The following is a 25,752-nucleotide window of genomic DNA, read 5'->3' on the forward strand; positions in this document are numbered from 1 at the left end:
TAAATAAATGCCTTAATTACAGTCTGATTGTTCAAGCAATGAGCAAAACTACCAAAATGTCATTCATTGAATTAGGGAGTCAAGAGAGCCAGAGATCTCTAAATCCAGGAGAGTAGAAAACCGTCATACCTCGATCTACCACCAGAGGTCGGTGAAAAATGTGTTTGTTGTTAATTCGCTTTTTACCTAGAATTCTCAAGGGTTAAAATTTAGTTTCTGGTCTCGTAACTTCTCCCACTTGCCGAGTCCTAGCCCATGCTTCAGTTAGCCAGTTGGCGATAAAGACCCTTCCGCGTGGAGCTGGGAGGAGAAGCGAGGGTCTTTTGTCTTTTCACATCCCAACAGTCAATTGGAGGATGATGAACGCAGTCTCTCTTAAGCACAATGGACTAACAGTGTGTGAGGCTCGTTCCCTGTGTTTGTGAGAGTCTGGAGGAGAAGGGGATGATAGATGAGGAGGAAAGCAAGGATCCCAAAAGCCTTGTCTTAAAGGGCACGTGTGTAATGATTAATAATTGCTGCTCTCATTTTTGCAGAGGTCCTCAAATGAACCTAACATTCTAATAAATGCCTTAATTAGAGTCTGATTGTTCCGGCAATGAGCAAAACTACCAAAATGTCATTCATTGAATTAGGGAGTCAAGAGAGCCAGAGATCTCTAAATCCAGGTGAATGGAAAACCGTCATACCTCGATCTACCACCAGGGGTCGGTGAAAAATGTGTTTGTTGGTAATTCGCCCATTTACCTAGAATTCTCAACGGTTCAAATTCAGTTTCTGGTCTCGTAACTTCTCCCACTTCCTCCCGTGATCCCCTCATGTCCCAGCATTATCACTCACTAATCCACTCCCTCTCGGGTCCCTAGTGGTCCACCGGCAGCTGTTACAGCAGCCATGCGCCCTAATGATCAAATCAAAATGTTTTCCATCATCACCCATCGCCCACCGCTCCTCCTCCTCCGCCCCCGAACCATCCATCCCGTCCTCCTTTCTGTCCCTCATCAGTGTCACCGGTGTCACCACCCCCACTGGCCCTTGTCAGCCGGGCCACCCATCAGCGAGCGCCTCTGCAGTGGGCCGGGCCGCAGAGCGAGTTGCTGGTAAACGCCGGGCAGTAGCGTTCTGCATCGATGGGGTTTGATGTCACGGGGCTAGCATAGCGGCACTGATAATAGGATTTCACGCTCTGCACCAACGGAGCCCCACGGCGCAGAAATGGGCTTTCACTTCCCTCAGGAATCACTTGGCCAAGCACAGCAAGGAGCAACATTTTGAAAACATATTAAAATCTAATGAATAAAAGCCCCACTCTTCCACTTTTGTAACGAAAGAGGAGATATTTCATCGATTCTGCGTTTGGTTTACGTCCAGTGAGATTTCGTTTTTTTTGCGATTGTGCAGCAGAGGAAGGGGAAAAGTTTTATTTGATTCGTAGGAAAATGACAAACAAGGCAGTGCATCATAAACAGTACTGAGTTTCACAATCATTGCTCATTGCTTGGGTTACACAATTTGTTTCATGCCACTCAACATGTCTTCATTCTGTTCTCTACTCCCTCTCCTCCATCACACTCTCTCTGTGTTTTTTTTTTTACACTGCATGACTCTGACACCAACATTCATCTGTCTCCAAGCGAAAAAAAGACCAGTGCTTTTTTTCCGTGTCTGTTGTGTTGTCTCTGACTCATTTCTCTCCCCCCCCCAACCCTGTGTCCTGTGTCTTCTCTCTCATCAGTGGAATATTGAGGAGTCCACCGAGCATGTGAGTAACCCTCATGTGTGCTGCTGGGTTGTCTTGCAGGGCAGGCCTTATATCCGCTCTGACGTTTTTTTGCAGGGGGTTTTGTGTGTGCGCTTGAGTGTTTGGATTATGAATTGTGTGTGTTTATTTCTGTGCAAGCCGTGCCTGTAATCCACTCGGGGCGAATCCTCACGACAGATCATAACCCCATCATAACCACAGCAAGAGATGTGTGCTCTAATGGCTCCGGGTTTCTATATATCCGTGTGTGTGTGTGTGTGTGTGTGTGTGTGTGTGTGTGTGTGTGTGTGTGTGTGTGTGTGTGTGTGTGTGTGTGTTTGTGTGATGTTCTCTGAGAGATACTTCAACCACCGAGCATGAGGATTTCTCTCCACCGCTGATTGCATTCATGTCTAATATTTAAACATTTTACTGCAAGACAAAGCTCGAAGTAACAGCTGGGCAGTCACTTGGACGGGAGGCACTTACTGCAGAGAGCATGCAGAGCCCCCCCACCATCCCAACCCCTCCACCCCACACCCCCCCACTGAGCGCACGGTGCAGTCGAAGGCTGTGTGTCACTATCCGAGTGCGGCGCTGACATTAATCAGGCTCACCTAACCTGCTGTCTCCCCCACTGTTCCCGATGACATGTCTATCTGAGGGGAGGAGCCGTGTGTGTTTTATCAGCTCCACACATCTCCGAGATTGCCACCAGCCTTTCATGTTCTTTTCATTTGCCTGGATGGCAGCCCACTGTTCCATGGCTGTCACATAGCCCCTTTTGTTATGGCTTATTACTTCCCAGACGTCAGATTGCACTAGCTTAAATGCAGTCACTTACTGTTCCCAGTCAGAAATTCAATAAAAAAACCTGCCTGAATAACAAACACTGTTTTTCAGCATCGGTACTGGGGCAGATGGATTGTTTAAGAAGGAAAAAGATAGAAAAAGGGAATAATCCGATTGGCGACCGCCCGTAAAGGTTGATGGATGCTCTATCTGTTTATATATCAACACGGTGTTTTTTTCTTTATGTATAAGGGAGCCGGTGGGATGCGTGCAGATCATTTTTATTTATCTGATGACATTGAGTTAAATAGAAAAATCGGGATGCATGGCACACACGGCCAGATTCCTCCAGCTACACCCACGCCGCGTGAGTCAGGCTCGCCTCCCCTCCGAACGTGTTGATTAACACCTGACAGACAGAGATGTCTGAGGAAGACATCTGTTCACACGTCTGTATTATTTCTTTAACAGCCATGTTTAGGCAATAGCAGCCTGTGAGCCAGTTAAATCATTCCGTGTGACTCGCTGCAGACCAGCGTCAACAACAGCAGCGTCTCGTCGACCCGTGGCTCCTTCACAGAGGACAGAATTGATTGAGCTGAAGCCATATTCATCTATCACATAATTATGACAGGTTTAATGCAAACAACACATGGAGAACATCAAATGTTGGGCTTAGGCAAAAGCTTATCTGAAGCAAATGTATTTGTTTGAACAAAGCTGCCCATTTTTCCCCTGGCACTTTCTACCCCGGTGAGGATCGTGGTGTAGGGAGGCTTGTGGAGAAGAATCCATTTCTATAACTAGTCGACTTGATAATCTCTGTAATGCCCTTTGGTGCTGCTCTAAGCATTTGCTCTGAAGGAAACTTTGAAGCCCGGCTTCTTTATTTTCTGCTGAGTTTTAAAAGTGCTACTGGACCAGATTCGTTCCTGCCAGAATAGGGAGGAAAAAAGATGTCTGCGGCTGCCTCGGCTGAGACTGTGAAAGCCATTTTGTATGATTAAAGTAATGAGACTTTCTCCATAAAGTTAAAATGGTTTTATGATTCAGTAATTTAGCATTTTTCCTGCCCGTCCCTCTTAAAGGCGAGTACGGGAGCACCGAATGTCCCTTAAAGAGAGGGGCAGTAAAACCCATTGTCAAACAGAGCTGGCTTATATAGACAATGTTCTTCTATGGTCAGGAAATTAATACTTCATTAGTTGGAGAAACAGCATTAGGATGGAGCCATATACCGTTTTCCGAGGGTGTGGGAAGTTTTGCAGGAAGTTCCAACAGGAAGGCTCGTAGGCATCGGTGCATTCGTCCTCCCAGTGGCCCCAGTGTGTGTGTGCTCAAGCCACAGGCGCTCATTTGTTCTTTGTATCGAGTGTGTGCACGTCTGCACGTAGCATTGTGTGTGTGCATAGGTGTATATTAAAGTGTGTATTTTATATACAGTACATATAATGTACACAGGTGAGTATGTGCGTTCCCATATGCGTGTGTGTGTGTCTGTTTACATACGTTCTTTGTTTAAGCTCAGGGTGTTTGATTCCAGTGTGTGTGTGGGTGTGTGTTTTTATCCAGTCTGATGCAGTCTGGTGAAGTGAGTGCCAGCACTGCAGCAGGTTACCAATAACAGTGTGTTACCGCGGTTGTTTGTTCCTCACTGCTGAGTTACTGATTGGTTCAACCACCTCAGTGTGTCTGTTTTCGTGTTCGAGCTGCGTGAATCTTTGCCGCACTTGAGAACCCAGAGGTCGTTAAGCTAACTTTAAGGATTTAAAAACCAAAATTTCTGATGTTTATTCATCTTTAAGATTAATCTTGAAGAGTTTAAAAACACGTCCCACAGTCGGACGTGTTCTGTTTTGTGGGCAGTGAAGTGATGATCCTAAAATCCTCTGGGTATAATCTGGTGCTTATCCACGCAGCAGACATGAACACTGACACACCGGTGACGCTCTGGTTCGTGTGGTTGGTTTGTTGGTTAACGGGTTGTGCGTGTGCCTTACGACTCGGGGTGAGGAGCTTTTCTCGACTAAGAAAAGCTCCTGGTCCTGTGTGTGTGTGTGTGTTTGTGTTTGTGTGCCTTCAAAGTAATTGAATGCCTAATATTTTTTCCTAATAGGCAAATTGATCAACAAGCCTCCAGTGGATGGAGAACGGGGTTTTAATCCTATCATGGCTTCTTTTGGTGCTGTGTGATTTTTCAGGGGCTAGGCGCTTGTGTGAAAAGGGTTTTTGTTACTGGGGGGATGGGGGGCGGGTCGGCGGAATGCCACTGAGGCGGTGTCATTCTGCTCGCTGATTCCTTTTAACCTCTGATCTTGTGGTTTTTTTGTTTTTCATTTTGCAGGAGGCCTTCATCGCCGGCCTGCACTCTGAGACCACGTACTCTGTCACTGTGGCAGCGTACACCACCAAGGGGGACGGCGCCCGGAGCAAAGCGAAGGTCATCACCACCACGGGGGCAGGTCAGAGTTGGTTTATATCATCAGAAAAGTTTGGTTATGTGCCATCTGTGAATACAGTGGTATTGTCCTTTAGGCTTGAAACCTCTGTCTTCCTCATTCGAGACAGTGTTATCATTAGAAGATTGTCTACCACATGTATGTTAAAGGGTTCCTACGGTCGTGGAAAACCTGGAAAAGTCATGGAATTTTAAAATGTGTTTTCCAGGCCTGGAAAAGTCATGGAAAAAAATTCAATCCCAAAAGTTTTGGAAAAGTCGTGGAAATTTGTTATATTCATATTTTCATGTCGTTCATTTACGCTGAGTTTTAAATGATTCATATGCTTTTAAAGAAATATGCTCAAAATATAAGCAGGCATACTTGGGTTTGTGTCATTAAAGGTATACTGTATGCCGTGGAATTCTCATTGTTGGTTTAAATACTACATTTTGTCTCTTTTTCGTGTATACATCGAGATTTCACAAAATGTTCGGTCATGGAAATTTGGTTTAAATTATTAAAAAGTCATGGAATTCCATTGGTCAAAATGTGCATGAACCCTGATGTTAGCCTCACGTATGTTCGCTATAATAGTTAGAACTGCTGTTACAATGGTTTTAGCTCCCTTTCATTGTCTTCTTAAATCTGAGTGCAGTTTGAAATAGATCCTATGTATTTTGAAGAATTAAAAGTCACTCGTTTGTTGTTTTCGCTCTTCTTAAATTTGTTCTTCAGTGCCAGGCAGGCCGACCATGATGATCAGCACCACCATGGAAAACACGGCTCTGATCCAGTGGCAGCCTCCCAAGGAGATGGTGGGCGAGCTGATGGGCTACCAGCTGCAGTACAAGCGCACCGACGAGGAAACCTTCACCTCACGCGAACTGAGGAAGATCGATGACCACTACACCGTCACCGGACTGCACAAAGGAGCGACCTATATCTTCCGCCTCAGCGCTCGCAATAGAGCAGGCATCGGCGAGGCCTACGTGAAGGAGATCAGCACCCCAGAGGACGTGCCCACGGGCTTCCCCTTCAACCTGCAAGTCACAGGCCTGACTCAGGCCAGCACCCAGCTGACCTGGGAGCCGCCGCTGGTGGCGGAGAGGAACGGCAAGATCGTTCACTACGTGGTGGTGTACCGGGACATTAACAGTCAGCAGAACAGCACCAACCGCACGTCCGACACGCACATGACCATCCTGGGCCTCAATCCTGACACCACCTACGACATCCGTGTGCAGGCGTACACCAGCAAGGGCGCGGGACCCCTCAGCCCGAGCATTCAGAGCAGGACCATGTCGAACGGTAGGAAAACATACATTTGTATATACACATAGCTGAGGTATTTGATTTGAATACATAACATCAGAGCCGCACCTTTCGGTTTATACAAACTCTCCACGCATATATTTGTGAGCGAGAACTGTTTTGAACGCTCACTAACCGACTCTTCTTCTTGTCTTTATCAGCCGCGTGTCTTCCTCATCTACCACTCAGTACTGTACAGCACTGTTTATTGATTTCTAGAGTGCTAATCGTATTACACGCTGCAGTCACATTACCATGCCTCCTCATCCTCCCCCCCCACTTCACACAAATCTAACGCGTACGCAGCATGTACCTCCTCTTTTATAATCTTATAAATGTAATGTATTTTTTATTTATAACCAGTGCGATGCCTATTTTGAGACACACGTTGCCCTTTCCCGCTGCAGTATACATTTCTCTGTAATAATGTTGTTGAGTTCGGCTCGTTGCATATGTCTTGTTGTGAGAAGCGGTGTAATAAGTGAAAGGCTTAAGGAGATGAAGGCTATTTTCAGGCTATTTTCTTGATCAACTTGCCCGTGGCGTGTCAAGTCTGGTCCCATTCACATTGTTTACTGAGAGGGTTACATGCTGTACAGTGCTGTGAAATTCAATTACACACAGAAATTACAATGTGGTGTACAAGATTCCTCAGTTAAGATATTAATCAAACCATTTTTTTCCCACCCTCAGATTTTCCAACACTAAACTTTGGCGTCAAAGCTGTGATGAAAACATCCGTCCTCCTCAGCTGGGACCTGCCTCCGAACTACAAACCCCAAGTGCCTTTCAAGGTGAGTCTCCTTCCAAATACTCAAGTACAGGTACAACATTTGACCTTAAACACTATTAACATTTACATAAACCTGAAATGAATGAACATTTTACATCGGTTACTTTTATACCTTGCAATACATTTAATTATTACACTTGAATAATACCAATCGCAGAAAGGCATTGTAAGATATACATATTTTTAACCACAAAAAAAAAATACAATATAGACTCAATCTACTGAGAAAACTCAACAAACACAGTGCGGCCGAGTCTGCTTGTCTAATTGTACCACAATCTAGAGCATCCTGTCTCTTTCAATTGCTATCTGATGTGGAAATGCACTTAAGGGTGAATAAAAGAAAATGTACACAATTATCATCGGAGCATCACAGATCAGAGTCGGCTAATTCCTCTCACTGAACTCCATCTGCACACACACAGTGTATCGTCTCAGGCCTGATGAGCCTCTTCCCTCAAGGAACAGGCAGGAGGTGGAGGTCACTCGGAGGCAGGAGGGAATGGAGCTTCTTTAAATACACAACACGACAGTTTGTCTGATAAGTGGAGTCGTGCACCAGACGTTTGCACTTATGCTGATACTTTTGATGTCTTTATGTGGTTTAATGTTACAGCTATTCCATCTGTACTGATATTAATTCCACCGTGTGGCAATGAGGGTAACTTTGAACTTGAAAATGTACATTTACATAACGTCACATCATTGAATCGCAGCCCAACACTATAAGTGGTGAACACTTTCACCAGCGTGTCATGCTGTGACTGCTTATTTGCTCTGAAAATCAAAAAAATAAAGAACAAGAGAAAAACAGACTATGGTCCACTTATGAGGTGTTATAATCTGTCAAAATGATCGATCAATTCTCACTCTGTGGTAATGCAACAAAGACAATTTGAAGTGTAAGAAAATATTAGATATGCACCGATGGGAAAGTGGGACCCTGACGCAGATGAGAGGAGGTGTCGGATTAGATGGACACCTCCCTCAAGACTTCACTGCTTCTGTCCGTGTGCATGTGTGAATGACATGATTGTGTTTGCCTAGTAGATGTGCTTTACATGTATAGAACCCATTAACTCGTACCGTTTCCCCTGGTGTGCTTGCAGATCTTATACAACCAGCAAAGCGTGGAAGTGCAGGGAAACCTGAAGAGGAAGCTGATAGCGCAGCTGCAGCCGGACACAGACTACTCCTTTGTGCTGACGAGCAGGGGCAACATGGCCGGTGGTCTGCAGCAGCAGGTGTCCATACGCACTGCTCCTGACCTGATCAAGACCAAGCCCAGCACGCACCAGGCCGAGGGCGGCAAGATAACCATCGAGCTGCCCAAGGTCCAGACCACCACACGCGTCAGGTCAGTGGTCACAGGCAGTGGAGCGAGCACACAGGGTTCCTCTGACACTGGGCACAGATCCACCGACAGATCCTGACTCTTGTTAGCCAGTCGACCTTTTTCTTAGATTACCATAAGGGACGACGTGGCTTTATGTCTGCTTGATTCTTGGCTGATGCAGTGACCCAAGATTTTCCTCCAGCGATTAGTGAAGCGTCTTGTGGTTTATTCAGTCTACTGCGAAATCGACAAACCCACACGGTGGCAGTTTGAACATTTTAAATTAGAAAACGTTCATTTATTTGTGCAGAACCACAATCAAACAGCTGCTACTCACGAATACATCACATCGTCTTTTTACAGTAAATATATATAATCACTATAAAAACATCAAATTGAGTGAGTAAATAAATATAGACATAATAATGACGGAGGGAATTTAGCGTGTAATTTCTAGTTTGTAGCCTCGCTCCACTTAACATCCACTTATTTGTTGTCATCATCCCTGTGGAGCTAAATCACCGACAACTGTGAAACCTGAACAACCTTTCTAAACTGCAACCACAGTACGAGTGGAACAATTGTACCTGATCAATACCGAGCCTATTTTCAAACTTTAAGTTGCAGCTTCTAATCTCAGCCAACTTTATCGCACAGCAGCTGATTATAATTGTGACCTTTAACATCAGGGTGGGCTGTATTATCTTTCGACTCAAATTGTCAAGAGCAGAATTGTGGCTGACCCTGACGAGTGAAGCTTTTCCTTCACACACACACACACACACACACACACACACACATGCACAGATAAATGTGAGGGTGGGGAGTGCACAGGGTTGATTGGTAAAAAGATTACAGAGCTGTCAGGCACTGGCCAAGTTCTGGCTTGGATTGACAGGCAAAGAGCGCAGGTGATTGAGGATGTGGGGATGGAGGGGTGTGTGCGCGCGCTGGTAAGAGTGCTGGGATGAGGAGTCTTGTTATACATGTCTTCTCCCACTCCCAGACTTGACTGACTGTTGAATCGGAGTGGAGGCCTGGAGAGAAGGGGAGTGAAGCAGCTGCTTTCACTGTCAGCAGCAGCTGATTTCACAAGTGGCTGAATGCAGCAGTGGGGAAAAAACTTAGAGCTGAGAGAGGATCCGACTCGGGGAGAACACGAGCGAGACAGCAAGAGAGAGCCAGCACATAAATAAACACACACACAGATGTTTGTACATTGTGAACACACGAGTGCGCTCAACTTCTCAGTTTGAGCAGAAACTACTAAATCTCTTTCTACTGCTTCTGTTTTCCTTCTAATTTTGGTGTTAACAATGACGGAAGTGAAAATACACATGAGTAGTCACAAAGCTGCTCCTATTAACCTGTTGGAATCCCATTGGGATCTCTATTAACTGAAGGCTCTTCTCACTGGGATACTGTTTGTTCCAGTCTGCATGGCAGATGTTCTCAGTGATTAGCCATTAATTGGAGAACGCAGCGCCAGTCTGCTGCTGCTCGACCTTGGTTGTACCAACTTGTGTAGCACTTAAGTTTTCAAATCTGCCCAGCAAGCCACCAAGTGAAAAAAACGGTCTTTCTGAAGGATTTGACTGCGTTGTTGTGTTAATGTGCCCGGCCGGCATTGATCTCAGGGTGCATGTGCTTTACTCAGTCTGTCTTAAACACTGGCTTTATTATTCTTGGCAGGTGGTACTACATCGTGGTGGTGCCAGTTTCCCAGTCACAGCAGCAGTGGAAGAATCCAGACGAGATGGACCTGGATGAGGTGAGTGCCAGCTGGGGGCTGATTGGCTAATGTGCCAGGTCAGGGGTTTCCAATAGTATCTCCCTCTTCTCCAACTGGGTGGGATGTCATGGGTTGCAGCTAATTAGCTCCACCCTCCATGGCTCAAAGGGGGGGGGTTGGCAGGACAGAGAGATTTTAAACCATGACTCATTGGGGTGGGCGGAGAGTCCTGATTGGACGCCAGGTCTGAAGACAGTGCCCTGCTGTTGAATGCAGCACTTCTATTGGTCAGAGAATAATCTTAAACTTGTATACCAGAAATAAAACTTTATTTATGTGGCACTTTTTAAAACAGTTGTTCCTAATTACCCGTTTTATGTCTTTATTAATCAGGGTTTTCCAACTCCACACAAAGTTTTGCACAAGGTATTCAAATGAGGATAAAGATTTATTGCTGCTTCATTATTCCATTGAATAAACATCTTCTTGGTCCATGAGGGAATTTAGAGTTAATGACATGCCTAAATATTAACAGCATGATTTTCAAGTAAACTGCCGGGATCGCTGGGTTGAGCTGCTATTGTTCAAGCATTGTTTAGACATAACAGAAGAGACCAGGAGAGAGGGAGAGAGATGGGATTCCCCGAGTCATTAAACATTGAGCAGGCCATTGTCTCCTCCCCCCCCCGACATAATGATTTAATAAAGCTACATCTGAAGCGGCACGTGAGACAGCGCTAACAGAAAACAAAATGCCGCTGAAAACACAATGCCGCAGTGCCGTGTGCTCCTGCTCATTTATTAACCAGGCTGGCAGTCAGGCTGGGATTGTGTGATGGAGCAAGAGTTAATTGCTCACTTTCGAAGCTCGGCTGTATTGTTAGCAAACTTATTTCAAAGAGCAGAGGAGCAGTTTAGCTGTGTGGAGTCATTATATCTAATTTGGAGTCATGGTTATACCCAGACCTGGACGTAGTTTAGATTTAGATTTAATGGTTGAGGATCCAGTTCCTTTTTTGTACATTAATTACTGAGGATTTTACACAACCCACAGTCTTTATTTGGGCCATAAAGTGGTTGCTGTGAAGAATTAACCCTTTACCTCCATGTCACCAAGTGATGCAATAATTGAAGCCTTTATTCTAATTAGATAAACATGTTTTTCTTGCTTTAGAAATAAGAGGTCAGGGTCCTTTGTAACCAAACTTGACCTTAACCTTTAACCTCGATGTTTTCCACAGCTGCTCAAGGCGAGTGAAGGTCCCGTCCTGAGGCGTCGGCGTCACCTGGATTCCTCCAAACCTTACATCGCTGCCAAACTGGCGTCGCTGCCCCTCAGCTTCACCCTGGGGGATGAGAAGAGGTACAACGGTTTCTACAACAAGCCTCTGACCAGTCCACAGGAGTACCTGTGCTTCGTCCTGGCCATGCTGCGATCCGACGGGACGGAAGGCGCTGCAAATTATGTAAGACACACATGCATAGATACATTTAGTAAAAATACTAATTACCAATCTAAGACAGACAATCATTCCTTCAACATCACACCTCATGTGAGAGTTTGGGTTTATTTAATTCATCTGATCCGTTTCGGTACATATGTCACCTTTTCTTTTTTCGTACAAACTATTTAGGTTTTATCACCGGTCCTCAGGCTGTAACTACTCTGCCCCTAAAGCCTTTTCACAACGGCAGTGGCGAGCCAAATTGTTGTTCTTTTTTTTTTTTTACTACCATTTAGCCTTTAATACTGCTGCCTATAAAAGCCATTGCAGCCTGTCCTGATAACTCCCTTATCAGCGGACAATTAAATCAGAGATCCGGCTCGGGCCATTTCTGCAGCCAGCCGGGCCCCGGTGCAGATCTCTTTACAACGCTTATACAAGACTCTTGGCTTTCTAAGTGGAGGCCTCATACACTCATCAAACAGCAATAACACGCAGGCCCGGCTCTCCATTGGATGGTCAGGGGTAAACTTCACTGCACGAAGAATGAGACTCTGCGATTGCTCTGGGCTCCTCCGCTTCCCCGGACATGCATATTCAGTAGCTGGGGCCTCGGGCAGCCACAGAGGGAGAGAGAGAGAGAGAGAGAGAGAGAGAGAGAGAGGAGAGTGCTGCATGTCCGAAACCAAATCCCAGACATTTCACCTATTTCTTTCCACTTCGCTCTCTCTCTCTCTCTTTTTCTCTCTCTCTTTCTTTCGCTCGCTCTGTGCTTATCTGTGTGTCTCTCTCTCTCGCTCTCCCTCTCTCTCTCCATCTTTCTCCACCGTGAAGAGAGCAGAGGAGATTGATTAGTGCGGCTGGAGTTAAGAGGGAGGACGAGGGCCTGGTTACAGGGCCTAGGGAGTCTGTAAAGCAGGCCTGATTCCCTTGAAATGCTGCTTTAAATGTCTCTAAAGCCACCCTACCCCCCCACCCCACCCACCCTCTCCCCCCGTAATCCCCCCACTCCTTCACTCTGAGTGGGGAAGGGAGGTGTGCGGGGGGGCTACAGTGGGCAGCCATGATACACTCCACTTCAAAGGAGTTGCTTAAACCCCATCGCAGCACAACACTGTTCCTGCACCTGCCAGACGCTCCACGTTGGATCAGCAGGCGCTCACGATTTGTCTCTTTCCGTGTTCTCCCCCTCCTTAAACTGCACAGCACCCTCCCACCTTTAAACCTAATCGCTCGGATTAATCAGGCTTCGCTCCATGAGTCAGTCCGTGTGTGTTTACCTTCACTTCAGTAACCTGGTTATCGGCAGCGCTAGGTGCTATGCACTGACCCAATTTAATCAACTTGATGTAAACAAGACTCCTGGTTTCCGTTAGCTGGCGTTAAGAGAAAGCAGCTCATTAAAATCTTGATCTCTCATAACACCTTCATGCGTTATCATTTATAATGAAGATTCTGCTGCATTTGAATTAGAGACAAAAGCTGCATTAAAACAAGTGCCACTTACCAAAGAACCTAAAATTCCCCATAATGCTACGTTATCTTAGCTTTGTCCCTCCACCAATGACAACATGCTGTTACCCCATGTGATGCTGATGGCAGAAAACCAGCAATGAAATAGACCGAGTGAGAAGAAGCAAATGACAGAGAGGAAAAACAGAGACAAGTTTGTATAATGGATGCATGAATAAAAATGAACCCAGTAGAAAAACCCTGGAGAGAATCGTGATTTCCTTTTTTGTTCAGTTTTGTGCAGCCCCAGTTTAGCGTTTAACACAATGTATTAAATGAACTTAATTTGCTGGACAAACCATAATTTAGACAGAGAGGGAGATGCTGTTACAAGGATTGAAAGAAGGTTCCTAATTTGTAGTAGTGCCTTCACACCCAAGACCATTGTATCTAAGTTTGAATAAAGAAACAAAAAACTACCATTGAACGACAGATCAAAGCAATTAAACTTGGTTGGTTCAACAATACTGTAGGAGATAGGACGAAATCCATAAGTCAGCTACTGCATTCAGTATAATTACCACAGAATTTACAGTAGCAAGATTATTAAAGTGCATGTAAACAGATTAATTCTCTCATTTCTCCCAATAACCTGTTTTTTTAGTTCTACATCTAAATGTACTTAGCTCTTGATGTGGCAACTACCGGCAGGATTTCATTGATTGCTGCACAAATCCCCTAACCGCACTCTTTGGGAATCTCAGCTACCACAGCAGTGTTTGTTTTTGTCACCCCCAACACGGCAATTGCAAACATTTATTACCAAACACAAACGAGTACGGAAGGTAAAGCGAGCTGTGAGACCGAGCAGTCGCCAGAAGCTGCCTCCAGCAGGATCTTCACCAGACCCGGGAGAATGAGACAAGAAGTACTGGAGTAAATGACTTGTGTCTTTACTGCACTTCTTCGCCACCACCCAAACTCCCCCAGCGTGGCTCAAAACGACCGCCAGGGTTTAATAAGCCCTCGTATATCAATGGCCACAAGCAGCCAGCACTGGTTGGAGGGAAGAAGAGAAGGAAGGAAGGCAAAGGGGGACGAGAGAGAGAGAGAGAGAAAGAAACAGTGAGTGTGCCTTCATGTCTCCCCAGCACCCAAGGCAGATAAACAAGCCGGGGGAAGTGTGAAATGGGATGATAGATGCTGGGTGTGTATAAACAGTATCGTTTAATGCAAGAAGAGAGGGAGGGAGGGAGGTAGCATGAAATATTGTGTGATGTGAGACGAAGGGGAGGGTGGTGATGGAGAGAGGAAGAGAGGGAGGCAAGAGATTGTTTTGTCTTGTGTCCCGTCCAGCATGTGAAGCCGGGATGAGAGAGAGTGAACTTGTGGAAGAAAGGGTCGATTTGTGCCTATGTGTGCTTTTCTTTTGATAAGGACGAGGTGAGAGTGGGGCAAACGGAGAGGAACCAAAAAAAACAGAGAGTGTTCAGATGTGTTTACCAACGTTTTCCTTTTGTATCGTTGTCCAGGAATTTATATTCAAGTCATTCTCAACAAGATTTGGCTTAGTGGCTCTAATGTCTGTCACTGCCCTGGGCTCAGAAACACTCTTAACTGGCTCATTCTAAATGTAAGAGCCTTTGACAAACAATATCAAAAGAGCATCGTGGTTTTTTTGTTTTTTTCCAAGCCCAACCTTTCTCCAAGGGTGGTGAAAAAAAAAATAGCGAACATTGACAGGATCCTCTGTTCAACCTGCTATGTCACTTCCTCCTGGAGGCTTCTCCCTCCAGTTACGCCTGGAGATATCTGGGCTGCTTTGTATTCCGAGACAGCCAAGGAGGGAAGAGAGCAGGATCTGGAAAGGAGGACATGTTCGGATAAAATGGAGCAGAGACAAAGGGAGAGAGAGAGAGAGAGAAGTGCAGGAGTGTGAGGGAGAATGGTCATCCTACAGGATAGACTAGAGCCTGCAGCTACATTTCTGTTCTTCCCTCACACACACACACACACACACACACACACACACACACATACTGTACCATCTTTCCCATTCAGCTTTTCCACCTCTGCTTTCTTCTCTCTCTTCCTCTCCTTCCCTTTGCCTACGTCGAGCACCGATGAGGACGTCGGCTCCTCAGCCTCCCCGTGGAGGCAGAGACAACAACAGATACATAATGGAATCCTTGCATGTTTTTTTTATTTGTGTGTCTGGCGCACATCCCTGCGGCTAATTCAAGCCTCTTTTTTTTTTTGGAGAGACGTGCGCTGGAGGTCAGATGCGTGTTCAAACTAATGTGCCGGCTCTGCACATCGCGGGTTCTATGCTCCGGGGACGGCGGCGGCGGCGCAGCGGATGACTGAGGAAGTTGTGTAGCCCACGGGCCAGATAGCAGACTTGATATACTGCTGCTACCACAACACCTCAGCCTCTCTCTCTCTCTCTCTCTCTGCCTCTCTGTTTCGTCACTCTTTGCCATCTCTCATCACCCACACACCCACTCTCTCTCTCTCTCTTACTCTTTTTCTCTCCCTCTCCTGTTCTCTTACTGTGTCTCAGACAAACACTTACAACCCACCCGTACGCACACGACTCTGAGCCGCCGCGACCCCCGACAAACACTCTGGAGTTTCAGAGCAGCTGGAGAAAAAAGGCTCAGAAAAGCTGGTGTTTTGTGTATTTTGTGTATGCTCTCACACACACACACACACACACACACACACACATGCTCACTCCTACACACATTTGTTTAGTCTTAACACGCAATCATACACCTTTCCTTTCTCGCACTGACAGATGCGCACGCTTCCTTACACATGCAAATACGTTTTACTATCATTCACACACAATGCTTTGAATATACAGCATCTGCTTAACAGTAGTAGATCTCAATCGGAGCCTTAATGCTTATTTCTCTCCTCTTCTCATCATGGACGGGGTTGTTTTATAGGTCATAACGAATTAATTAACTTCCTTTATGAAGCCTGTTTAGAGGATGTTGCTTAAAAAATATTATAAAAAATGTCAGAGGTCAGAAATAACGAAAAACTCTAAAAAGAGATCTGTCATCACTTTTTGTTCTCTGAGTGACACTTGCAATAAATGTTCAAGGCAGAATGACCTCAATCTTTTATATGCAGTTCTCTGCTCTATAGGTATTTTAAAAAGATTTTATATTTGTTGTCCTCTGAACTGAGGGAATTCAGGTATTTTATCAACATGCAGCCAACTCTGCTTCTCATCCACACAACCTGCCCACGTGCTTACTGTACACAAATACACACATACACATAACCGTTACTTTAATGTCTCTCACTTTCTCTGACTCACACATTCCATCACTGCACCATCGCTCCATTGTGATCCCGCTCTGCGAGGGCAGAAGCATTGTGGAGCCGCGTGACTGAGCCTTTATCAGATATTAGAGCCGTTCAAATGGATGATCGCAGTACTTCGCCGTGACCAACAGACAAAAAGCCCCCTCTCTCTCTCTTTGCTGGGCCCTCTCCTCTCGCTCGTCCGCCCCTTACTCCTCCCTGAAAGCACAGCTGCAGTCATTTGTTACGACGGGAGAAGAAGAAGAAGAAAAAACGTTCTCTCTTTTCCCAGGATTCCCAGCAGGGCCACTTCCTGCAGCCTTTTTTGGGCCGTCCCGAAGGAACAGGAAGCCTGGTGGTTTTGTCACATCAGCGGCGTCCTCTCTCTTTGTTCTTAGATAATAGGTTCCTCCCGGAGGCACGCAGGTCCCGAGAGAACTGGTCTCATGTGCCTGATGTGTGTATTTGTGTGTTTTAAAACACAACTGGAAAACTACCGCAGCTGTAAACCACAGCTTTATGACACCAATGGTGAAACTTTTTATTCCCTCACTGGAGTTATCTGGCGTCCGGGCCTCCTGCAGAGTGTGCCGGTCTGCGTGTACATGATTGAGACATGCTGTACCATTAACATTTTCTCTGCCACTTGCCCAAGAGAGTAGGAGAGAGATAACACAACTATGTGACAGAGTGCAGGAGTCTTTGAGCTCATCACAGCTTATCTTTCTAATTAATATCTGCCTGTGTGCCGAGGAGCCGGCTGCTGTGCGGCTAATGATCCGGATTACTGCCGCCCGCCGCCCCGCCACTCCCGCTGCATGCTGGGAGCCCAATTCCCTCGGAGGGCTGCGATCTGTCACCCATGCCCCTCCTCACCCCCCTGCCGATCTACATCTCCCATCGTCGTTCAATAGGAGACACGCTGAGCTCTTAACGACAGAGGCCTCACACCTCCCTCCCTCTCTCTTTTTTTACCTGTCACCTTGCTCTCCCTCTTCTCTCAGAACACTTTTTTTTTAAACGCCACACTGGCTGCGTCGCCTCGTGCACCCACTCTTCGGATACACACTCGCACACACACCCCCCCTTCCTCCTCCCCCCGCCCCGCACCGTCATTTGTAGATGAAGGAGCGGGGAGGGAGATGTCTCATTTACAGCCAAGGTGGAAGCGCACCCTCACAGTCACCTCCTCCTTCTCCTCCTTCTCCTCTTCCGTCACGGTGTGAACACTAATGAAGAAGAGATGAGTCCTCTCCTGTGCCCCCATTTATCTCAGTGGCCAAGGGACATGCACACTAATCCTCTCCGTCTCTACCTCTCTCATCCTCCTTGTCTCTCACTGGCTCTGTCAGCAGCAGTCGCAGTTTCCTCTAATGTCATGCTAAGCTTTAATAGAAACATAATAATAACGTCATTAGCCCGAGATGCTTATTGTTTTTGGGAAAGAGTCCTTTGTGTTTTCTCGATGGTTTTATGCATTCTTCTGCTGAGACCCATGAACCCGGCTCTATTATTCAGGAAATACATATTTTTTCAACATTGTTACAGGTACAGAAGATTCTGTGTAATAAATGTCTATTATAAGATGTTTGGGATAAATTGTTGTGTTTTTCTCTCATTTAGAGATATAAGAGGCTGCTTACCTTAATATTGTGACATTGTTATACATTAAAATACCTCATATGGTTCCTTTACAATTAAAAACTACACAATTAATGTTATAATTATCGTAACAACATGCTCACATGGTTCTTCTCTTAAATTTCAGCTCTCCTCAAATGTGGAGGCTGTTTTTAATTCAACTTTTCAGAATCTCATAAAATGTCTTAAGTGAAACCTTTGCAGACTCTGAAGTTGTCTCACGCCTTCTGTTTTCTGTCTCCTCACAGATGACGTTTTCAGCCAGTCCCTACTCCGACCCGATCCAGGTCCCAGCCAGTCTGAGTGAGCAGCCTGAGATGTTGTGGGTCATGGGCCCAGTGTTGGCCGTGGTCCTCATCGTCATCATCGTCATCGCCATCCTGCTCTTTAAGAAGTAAGAGGCTGTGCCCATGTGTCATTCCTCGCTTATTCCTCTCTGTGTTTGTTTGAGGTTAATTTGCAGCGAGTGTGATTGTAAATTTCTTTTAGTTGCATCAGGAATAATAATGAGACATGCTCCCTTCTCCCACTAGCACCAAGCTGCTCACACGCCAAACTGTAACATCCAATTTCCTTACAATAATATCTGGCGTAATTGCAAAGGAGCCAAAGGCGAATTGATTTGTCTTTCAGAAAACTCTCATTTCTCCCTGAGAGATTTTGGCCCCCAGTTGGCTGTCCTGTAACAGAACTACTATATGAGGTGTCAGCTGGAAAGGCAGCTGACATTGACCTCCTAATGAAAAGTATAGCTCGGCTGTCGGTAACTTTTAGGTAGGAGTGGGAAGTTTGCTGTAGCCAACGCCACTGGTCATTTCAGGTAACAAACAGACGGCTGCAACAGAGGGCTTAGCTAAGAGCTGGAGCTGTATCTCTTCAAAGCTCCTCAGGTGCCCGTGTGCAGCTGAACCACAAACAGACAAAGAACTGGGGATTCACAGACAAATGATATTATTATACATGTAAAATAATACAGCAAATGCTTCAGTAATCAGTTGGTTCATATCTTCTTTGTTATTTTTTTATTTTTTTTTTTAGAACTTTATTGAAGAGAAACACAAACATTCCTTGACAATATCACAAATTATATATGACAGACTGATTAGTGAAAAATAATAAATAAGTAAATAAATAAATGGACAGTTAAGACATTCCATCGTACCACAGGATTCCCCTCAGTTAGAGAGGTATCCTGCAATAGGTAGCCACCTCCTCACAAAAACATCAGACCTTAATTGTAATTGAGCAGTCAAAGCTTCCATTCTTCTTTGTTATTTTTGATAACTGAATAATCATTTAAGTAATTTATTAACAAAAATGTGAAATATTTTATAGCTGCTACTTATATATATAAAATGTGACGGTGACTTCTTCAGAATAAACAAAACAAAATAAACGTATAGACCAAATGATAAATTGATAAATAAAAAATGAAAATAATAATTTGTAGCAGACCTAAATACAACCATCCATTATTTAGGTTTGTTAGTATTAAACAGTTGTTTATATGTTGATATCACCTCATTAACGATAACATAATGGGTTTTAGACACTATAAAAACACCATTTTAGGAATCTTATTACCTACATGTAAGCCATTATTTACCTCAGTGGACTTCCTCCTGATTAAGTCCCACCTGCATATCTTCTCTTAATGGCACCGTTACAAAATGTCCCATTTCCCATCACACGAGCCTCCAACCTGCCATCCACAGCCTCGCAGAGAGCCGTGTGGCTGCCATCTCCAGCAGACTGAGCAAAGGGACTGGTTAATAATAGGCCTGGAGACAGCTCACTGCTGAATAGCACGTCCTCCGTTTGGAAGCCCTTTCTCCGCACAGACACAGATTGACAGAAGGAACTGTGGGAGGTGGCTGTGTGCCCTTGTCACAGTGGACTGGCAGCAAATGTGCAAAAGGAATAATCACTCTCTCAGCTTGGATTGTTATTGCTACCTGCATATTTCACCAGCGCCAACCGCAGTCATCATGAAGGTTGTGTTCAGAAAGTCTCCAATAAGTATAAGGATAACTTTTCTATGCTGTGGTTTAAATGTCTGGAGGACGTACATTCAACTTCCTGAAAATAGCACAGAGTCAGAAGAGCATTGAGTGAGGAAGTTATCGGTCCGTGTGAGAAAGAACTACATATTAACCCCCCCACCCCATTCTTTTTGTCCTCTATGAAAGCAGCAAACAGGAAAGGTGGGTACTGTTACTGTTATGTCAGTCACAATCTCATCCCCCCCACCCATCACCACCCAAGACCCCTTCATTTGTGTTGTAAATTGTTGGTGTCCACCAGCTCTTAGTGGTTGCAGAGTCAGTTTCCTCTCTCTCTTTCCTCCAATTGGTCTTCCAAAAAAAAAGAATCACTCAAATATAAAAACAAGAGCTCGTCTTCAAACTGAAGCCTGATCTGATTTGACCCGTTTTACAAGAATTACACGAGAAGCAACGGACTCTGCACCCTTTGTATAACCGGGGTTAAAGGAACCCCAGGTCACATCTGTGTACCGGTGCATGCTCCACACCTAGTGCCAGTGTTCCCCCCTCAGATCGTCCTGTCTGCCGTGGTTTGTCTCCGTGCTGTGTTTTCATTATCCAGCCAGTGTCAGCGCACCCCCCCCCTTCACGATTGGCCCCATCTGAATATGCCAAGGCATCACCTGCCGCTGAATGGGCCATTGTGAAGTAAATGCCAGACGAGGAAACTGCTGAAAAAGAAATGTTCCCATCTCTTAAGCTGACATTTTCCACCAAGACCCATTCCTCCACTTTTAGCCGCCTCCCCCTCCCCCCCCGCCTGGTTCCACATAGCAGGAGTGTTAACAAAGGGCCCTGTCCTACCCTCATTAAGTTCTCCCCGTACGACACACACACACTGTGTATAAGTCTGTGTGTACTTACATTCTTACACGTCTTAACCCTCACTTTGAGCCTGAGGAGAATAATCCCATTGAGATTGCTGCTATGTTTACTTAAATCCGGCACTGAAGTGTCACGTAGATTGGCAACTGATTGGAAGGGAGAGTTGGAGATGAGGGTTGTGGAGAACAGATTCCAGATGCCCACATATTTCACACACGTACGCACACACACACACACACACACACACACACACACACACACACACACACACACGCAGCCACCCCCCAGCACCAGCAGTGGGAGAACCGGATACGCTCTGGCTCAGCTCTCGGCTGGAGAGGAAGAGATGCTTGTCATAGATTAGCCGTCACGCTGCTAGCATTAGCTTAAGCCTTCGCTGCAGAAGTGAACAGGTGGCAGTGAGGCCCAGGGCCACGAGGGCTGAGGTGGGCCGGGTTAAGGCTGCGTGTGCACCCCCCAGCTTTATGTATTCTCACCACAAACAGGAGGCCCCCTGCTCCTTCCTAAAACCCACGCTCGCCACTTGCAAATGGAGTGCAATGAGATGTGAAATTTCCACAGGGCACCCTGATGCTTCCTTCCGCCCATTTCCATTCGCAGTCAGGAGGCGTGTGAGTCTGCAGCTGTATCTGTGTGAGTCTGCAGCTGTAAGTGAGAGAGGTGGGAACGTGTACATCTGTGTGCACATGTCAACAGATGCTGCCTGTCTGAACATCAGACTACAGGCAGGATGGGTTCTCTACTCCCTCTCTCCACCCGATGGACAGACTCACGGCCGACTGAGCCGAGCCAGGCCGAGCTGCACTCTCGTGTCTGTGCCGTGTCAGACCGATCCGGGCCAGGCCTGGCAGTGCAGGTGCCGCAGAACCGGTCTAATTACCCAGTGTTGTGCCACCCAGCTGATGAGCTAATTACAGCATCTTTCCTCTCAATCTGGAAAGCCAGTAAACACAATGTGTGGTTGCCCGCACACACACACACACACACACACACACACACACACACACACACACACACACACACACACAGCTAAGAAAATCACACATTCAGATCTTCGCTACACACAAACACACACGCTCAAGTACACATTCCCACACAGCAGCTGTCACCTATCCAGCAGCAAACAAACTCAACTTAGCCCACTCCAGGAAAATGATGGCGTTTCTTCAAACACATTAAACTCCAGTTGGCAAACTAATGGGGGTAGAACCCTGCTACCTACTGTCTCTTCAATTGCTGGTCCTCAGAAAAAAACAATTTGAGAACCATTAACTATGCAATTAACCTCATCAAGTGTGCAGCACAGTGAAGACGTTAGACTTGTTTTCCAACCAATTAGAAGAAACATGAATTATTCTCAGCGAGTAACTTTTGATGTTGACGGCCAAGTCCCCGCCCCTGTATTGAGCGATTGGCTCGTCTCACCACAGTGTCCTCATCGCTGTACTTCCATGTTTTTTGCTACCACAGGAAACGGGCGTCTCCTCTACCCAAAGACGACCACTCAGGGGGGGTGAAAGACTCCCTGCTGCCCAATTCCTCCGACCCCGTGGAGATGAGAAGACTCAACTACCAGACCCCAGGTAACAAACGATGGTCTAACAATCATAGCTTTATCTACGCATGGTCAAGTTTGCTTCGCTTTCCCTCAACTGCCCCTGAGAAATGAACTCATCCTGCATTTATGTTATATGGGATTGATGGGAGAGGCTGGAGAAATCCCCATCTTCAGGACTGTGTTCATCACCGAGACAGTTTCAGATTAAAGAGCTGATTGTGTGGTTGACTTTACATTAAAATGAAACGACATGTCACAACACTGAGGGATATATGTACTTGAAGCAAGTGCCAAGACGAATATATATTGTTTCCCAGCCCTAATTAGGACTTGGAAATTGATGTTAACGCTTCACCAGTCAAGGCACTTTACATGGTAATGTTGAGAGCTTTCAGTAGAACAGAGAAATCCAACTGTTCTGAGCAAACGCTTGGCAACAATGGAGATGAAAAGCTCCCCTTAAACAGGAAGAAAAGCTTGAACTGAACCGGACTCAGTGTGGGCGGCCATCTGCCTTGACCGGTTATTCTGATTGCAACTTTGGAAACTCATTATAACAGTAGCTCAGACAGGACGTGAATGCAGAATAAACCTCCCATGAACCTGTATAGTTGCCCATGGGAGAGCGAGTGAGAAAAGTGTGTTGTACTGGGCTGGTTTCTTGAAATGTGTGACTTTCTACTCTCAGTTGGTGCATTTTAATCAGAGCACTGTTGGAAAAGGTTCAGGTTCACTCGACAGTTTCATAAAAATGAATAAAAAAGTACACTCTGCCTTTGTGACGAGGGATTTGAAAACACAATCGCTATGTGGAATTCATCAGGCAGTAATTTAAAAACAGATGATTTCTAAAGGTGACTCATAACTATAATAGTGTTCTTTAATATATTTTATTTCCCCCCTTTTTTTTAATGGTGGATATTTCATTTTCTTTTCTCATCTAAACTCTAAACAGCCTCTCCAGAAGCAATCTGCTCCTGCAATGAACACCTGCCTTCCTCTTCTTTTCTTCTAGACGGGTCTCTTGTTTATTAGTGCCTTGTAACAGATGTTGCTGTGTGCAATTTATGTGTCCTGCTTATTTTGTTATTTCTCCGTCGGCTAAAGAAATTCGACCAGTTCTCAAAAAAAAAAAAAAAAACACACAAAACAAAAATGGGTCGATAGGAGAGAAAATAAACGAATCGTGTTCACCATCATATTCAGCTCTGATCAGAATCACTGGAGTCCGGCCGAGTGATTCAGATTACAGCCGCGTGCGTTAGTGAAGTGGGGTGGGTTCTGGTGGAGGTGATGGAGAAGGGGGGGGTGCCCGCCTCTGCATCAGCCTTCTTCATTTTTCCTCCTAATCCCCCCCCCCCCGGTCCTCGCTCCTCCCTCCTCCATGAGCTCCTTTCATTCCACCCAGCTGGTAATGAGTCCTGCTGCCTCCGATGTCAAGGTGAGCCAGGCAGAGGGAACAATGCAGCTGAGAGAAAATGTCAACCCGGGCGTCTGTGCGCTTCTGTGTGTTTAAAGATCCCATTCGACGTACACACACACACACACACACACACACACACACACAGACACACACAGACACACACAGAAACACACACAGCCCCTTTGAACCCCTGCAAAGGAATTAAGCAATGCTGCCGCTCTAAAGGAGGACTGTTCTTCCATCCTCCCACTCCACCTCTTTCCTCTTTCGTCTTCCATTTCTCCCTGTAGGGTAATCTTTCTCTCTCTCTCTCTCTCTCTCTTCATCTCCCTCTCTCTCTCTCTCTCTCTCCCTCTCTCTCTCTCTCTCTCTCTCTGGTCTTCACACGTCAACATTTACCTCTTTCTTCCTCACCTTCCTGTTTTGTGACTATCAAAAATCTCATGTGTGAGACTGAGCTGAGTGAATATTGAACAGGCCCGTTCCTCTGTCTCTCGCCCCTCTCTCACTTTGATTCGCCCGCAGCAGGTGAACATGTCTGCTCTGATTCTGATTGTTGTTAAGTGGTCCGGCAGATTCTAGCATGTTGGTTTTGTTAAAGGGTATTTCTGGTACTTTAAAACGTGAGCCCTATTTCCCCCATTTCTGCATGTAAATGATTAATAGGGACAAAAATGTTTTATTGAGCGAGACCACTATATATGGAAACTGCGAAGCGGCTGTAATGTAATCCCACGGGGCATTTGTCCACGTCAAAGTACTGATGCCATGTCAACAGAATACCTTAAGCTAATAACATTACCTCCACTGCGTCTGCCGCACTTCTCTCTGCTCTTGAAACCGCACTTTCCTCCAGGAGTAAGTGCTTTAGTGTTGGGTTTCTTCTCCTGTTTGACCGGCAGTGGTGGAAACACTGCAAACATGATGGTAACAAAGGTGCAGTGTATGGACCTGTTGCACCAGTAGCCACAACTTCAACATGTCCCTATCGACTAAAATAAGCCTGTGAAAGCTTTGTAAATTGTGGTCAGTCTTTTTTTTTCTTTTTAAGTAAGTTACTCCTCCTCAAACTCAGTGTTGTTCCTCCGCTCTGTCGCAGCCGGCCCTCTGTAACTCTCGGTCACGTTTACATATTGAGTTTCCTGCAAAAACTCAACTCTCATGAGATTTCTGCCTGAACGAGACTCACATTTATCTCGAGGAATCCAGACTCTACAATCTAAACATATGAGAGCACTTTTAAATTGCTGCCTTTTTGAGGTTATAACAAAATATTCAGCTCATTCAAAACATGTCTTTTTCCTCATGAATTATTTATAATATTTAGACCCAGACAGATTTATAATTTTGACCCAGGTGTAAAAATACCAGAATAATCCTTTAAACAGACCTGGGCTGTAGCTCCTGGCTCTCCAGCAGCAGTTCTGTTGTTTTATTTTATTCATCCGTCCCGGACCTGGATCAGATTCTATTTGCAAATACCTAACTATGATCACTATGTATTTGAACGCTTCAGATAAAGCGTGCAGTGCCATTTACAGCATAGGGCAATTTGCAGTAAGTATTCACAGGGGAGCATTTCAAAAGGAGTTTCCGGTCTCATAACCTGGGTCGTAGTGTTGGGCATCATTTATTTCGGTGAAAATAAAGTTGTACCCACCAAGTCCAATGGAGCAAATAATGCAGGCAATCAGACGGTAATACAGGCTTGAAACAAACAACCAGCTTAGTCAAATTTGGAGTCAAAAGGTAGAATGATCACCCAAACTTCCATGTGTGACGAGACACCATCTTGGCGTCGGATGTATTATCCCATCTAAAGGTCGTTGAGGTGCAGCCAAGCGTTAAAAATACACACAAACTATCATAGATATA

General features: G+C 45.5%; 1 protein-coding gene across 3 annotated transcripts in view; it reads left to right on the forward strand.

Moving 5' to 3' along the window:
- Positions 1–25,752, forward strand: part of LOC133018343 (receptor-type tyrosine-protein phosphatase F) — a 127,087-nt gene that overhangs the window by 75,330 nt on the left and 26,005 nt on the right. For all 3 annotated transcript variants that reach the window (XM_061084691.1, XM_061084689.1, XM_061084690.1), the window contains exons 13-21: positions 1,736–1,762; positions 4,878–4,995; positions 5,710–6,282; positions 6,979–7,079; positions 8,188–8,435; positions 10,107–10,185; positions 11,388–11,612; positions 18,254–18,399; positions 22,367–22,479. In XM_061084691.1, coding sequence (XP_060940674.1) covers positions 1,736–1,762; positions 4,878–4,995; positions 5,710–6,282; positions 6,979–7,079; positions 8,188–8,435; positions 10,107–10,185; positions 11,388–11,612; positions 18,254–18,399; positions 22,367–22,479 — 1,630 coding nt within the window. The remainder of the gene's footprint in view (positions 1–1,735; positions 1,763–4,877; positions 4,996–5,709; positions 6,283–6,978; positions 7,080–8,187; positions 8,436–10,106; positions 10,186–11,387; positions 11,613–18,253; positions 18,400–22,366; positions 22,480–25,752) is intronic.

This window comes from Limanda limanda, chromosome 13 (genome assembly GCF_963576545.1).
Source record: "Limanda limanda chromosome 13, fLimLim1.1, whole genome shotgun sequence".
Taxonomy (NCBI): Eukaryota; Metazoa; Chordata; class Actinopteri; order Pleuronectiformes; family Pleuronectidae; genus Limanda; species Limanda limanda.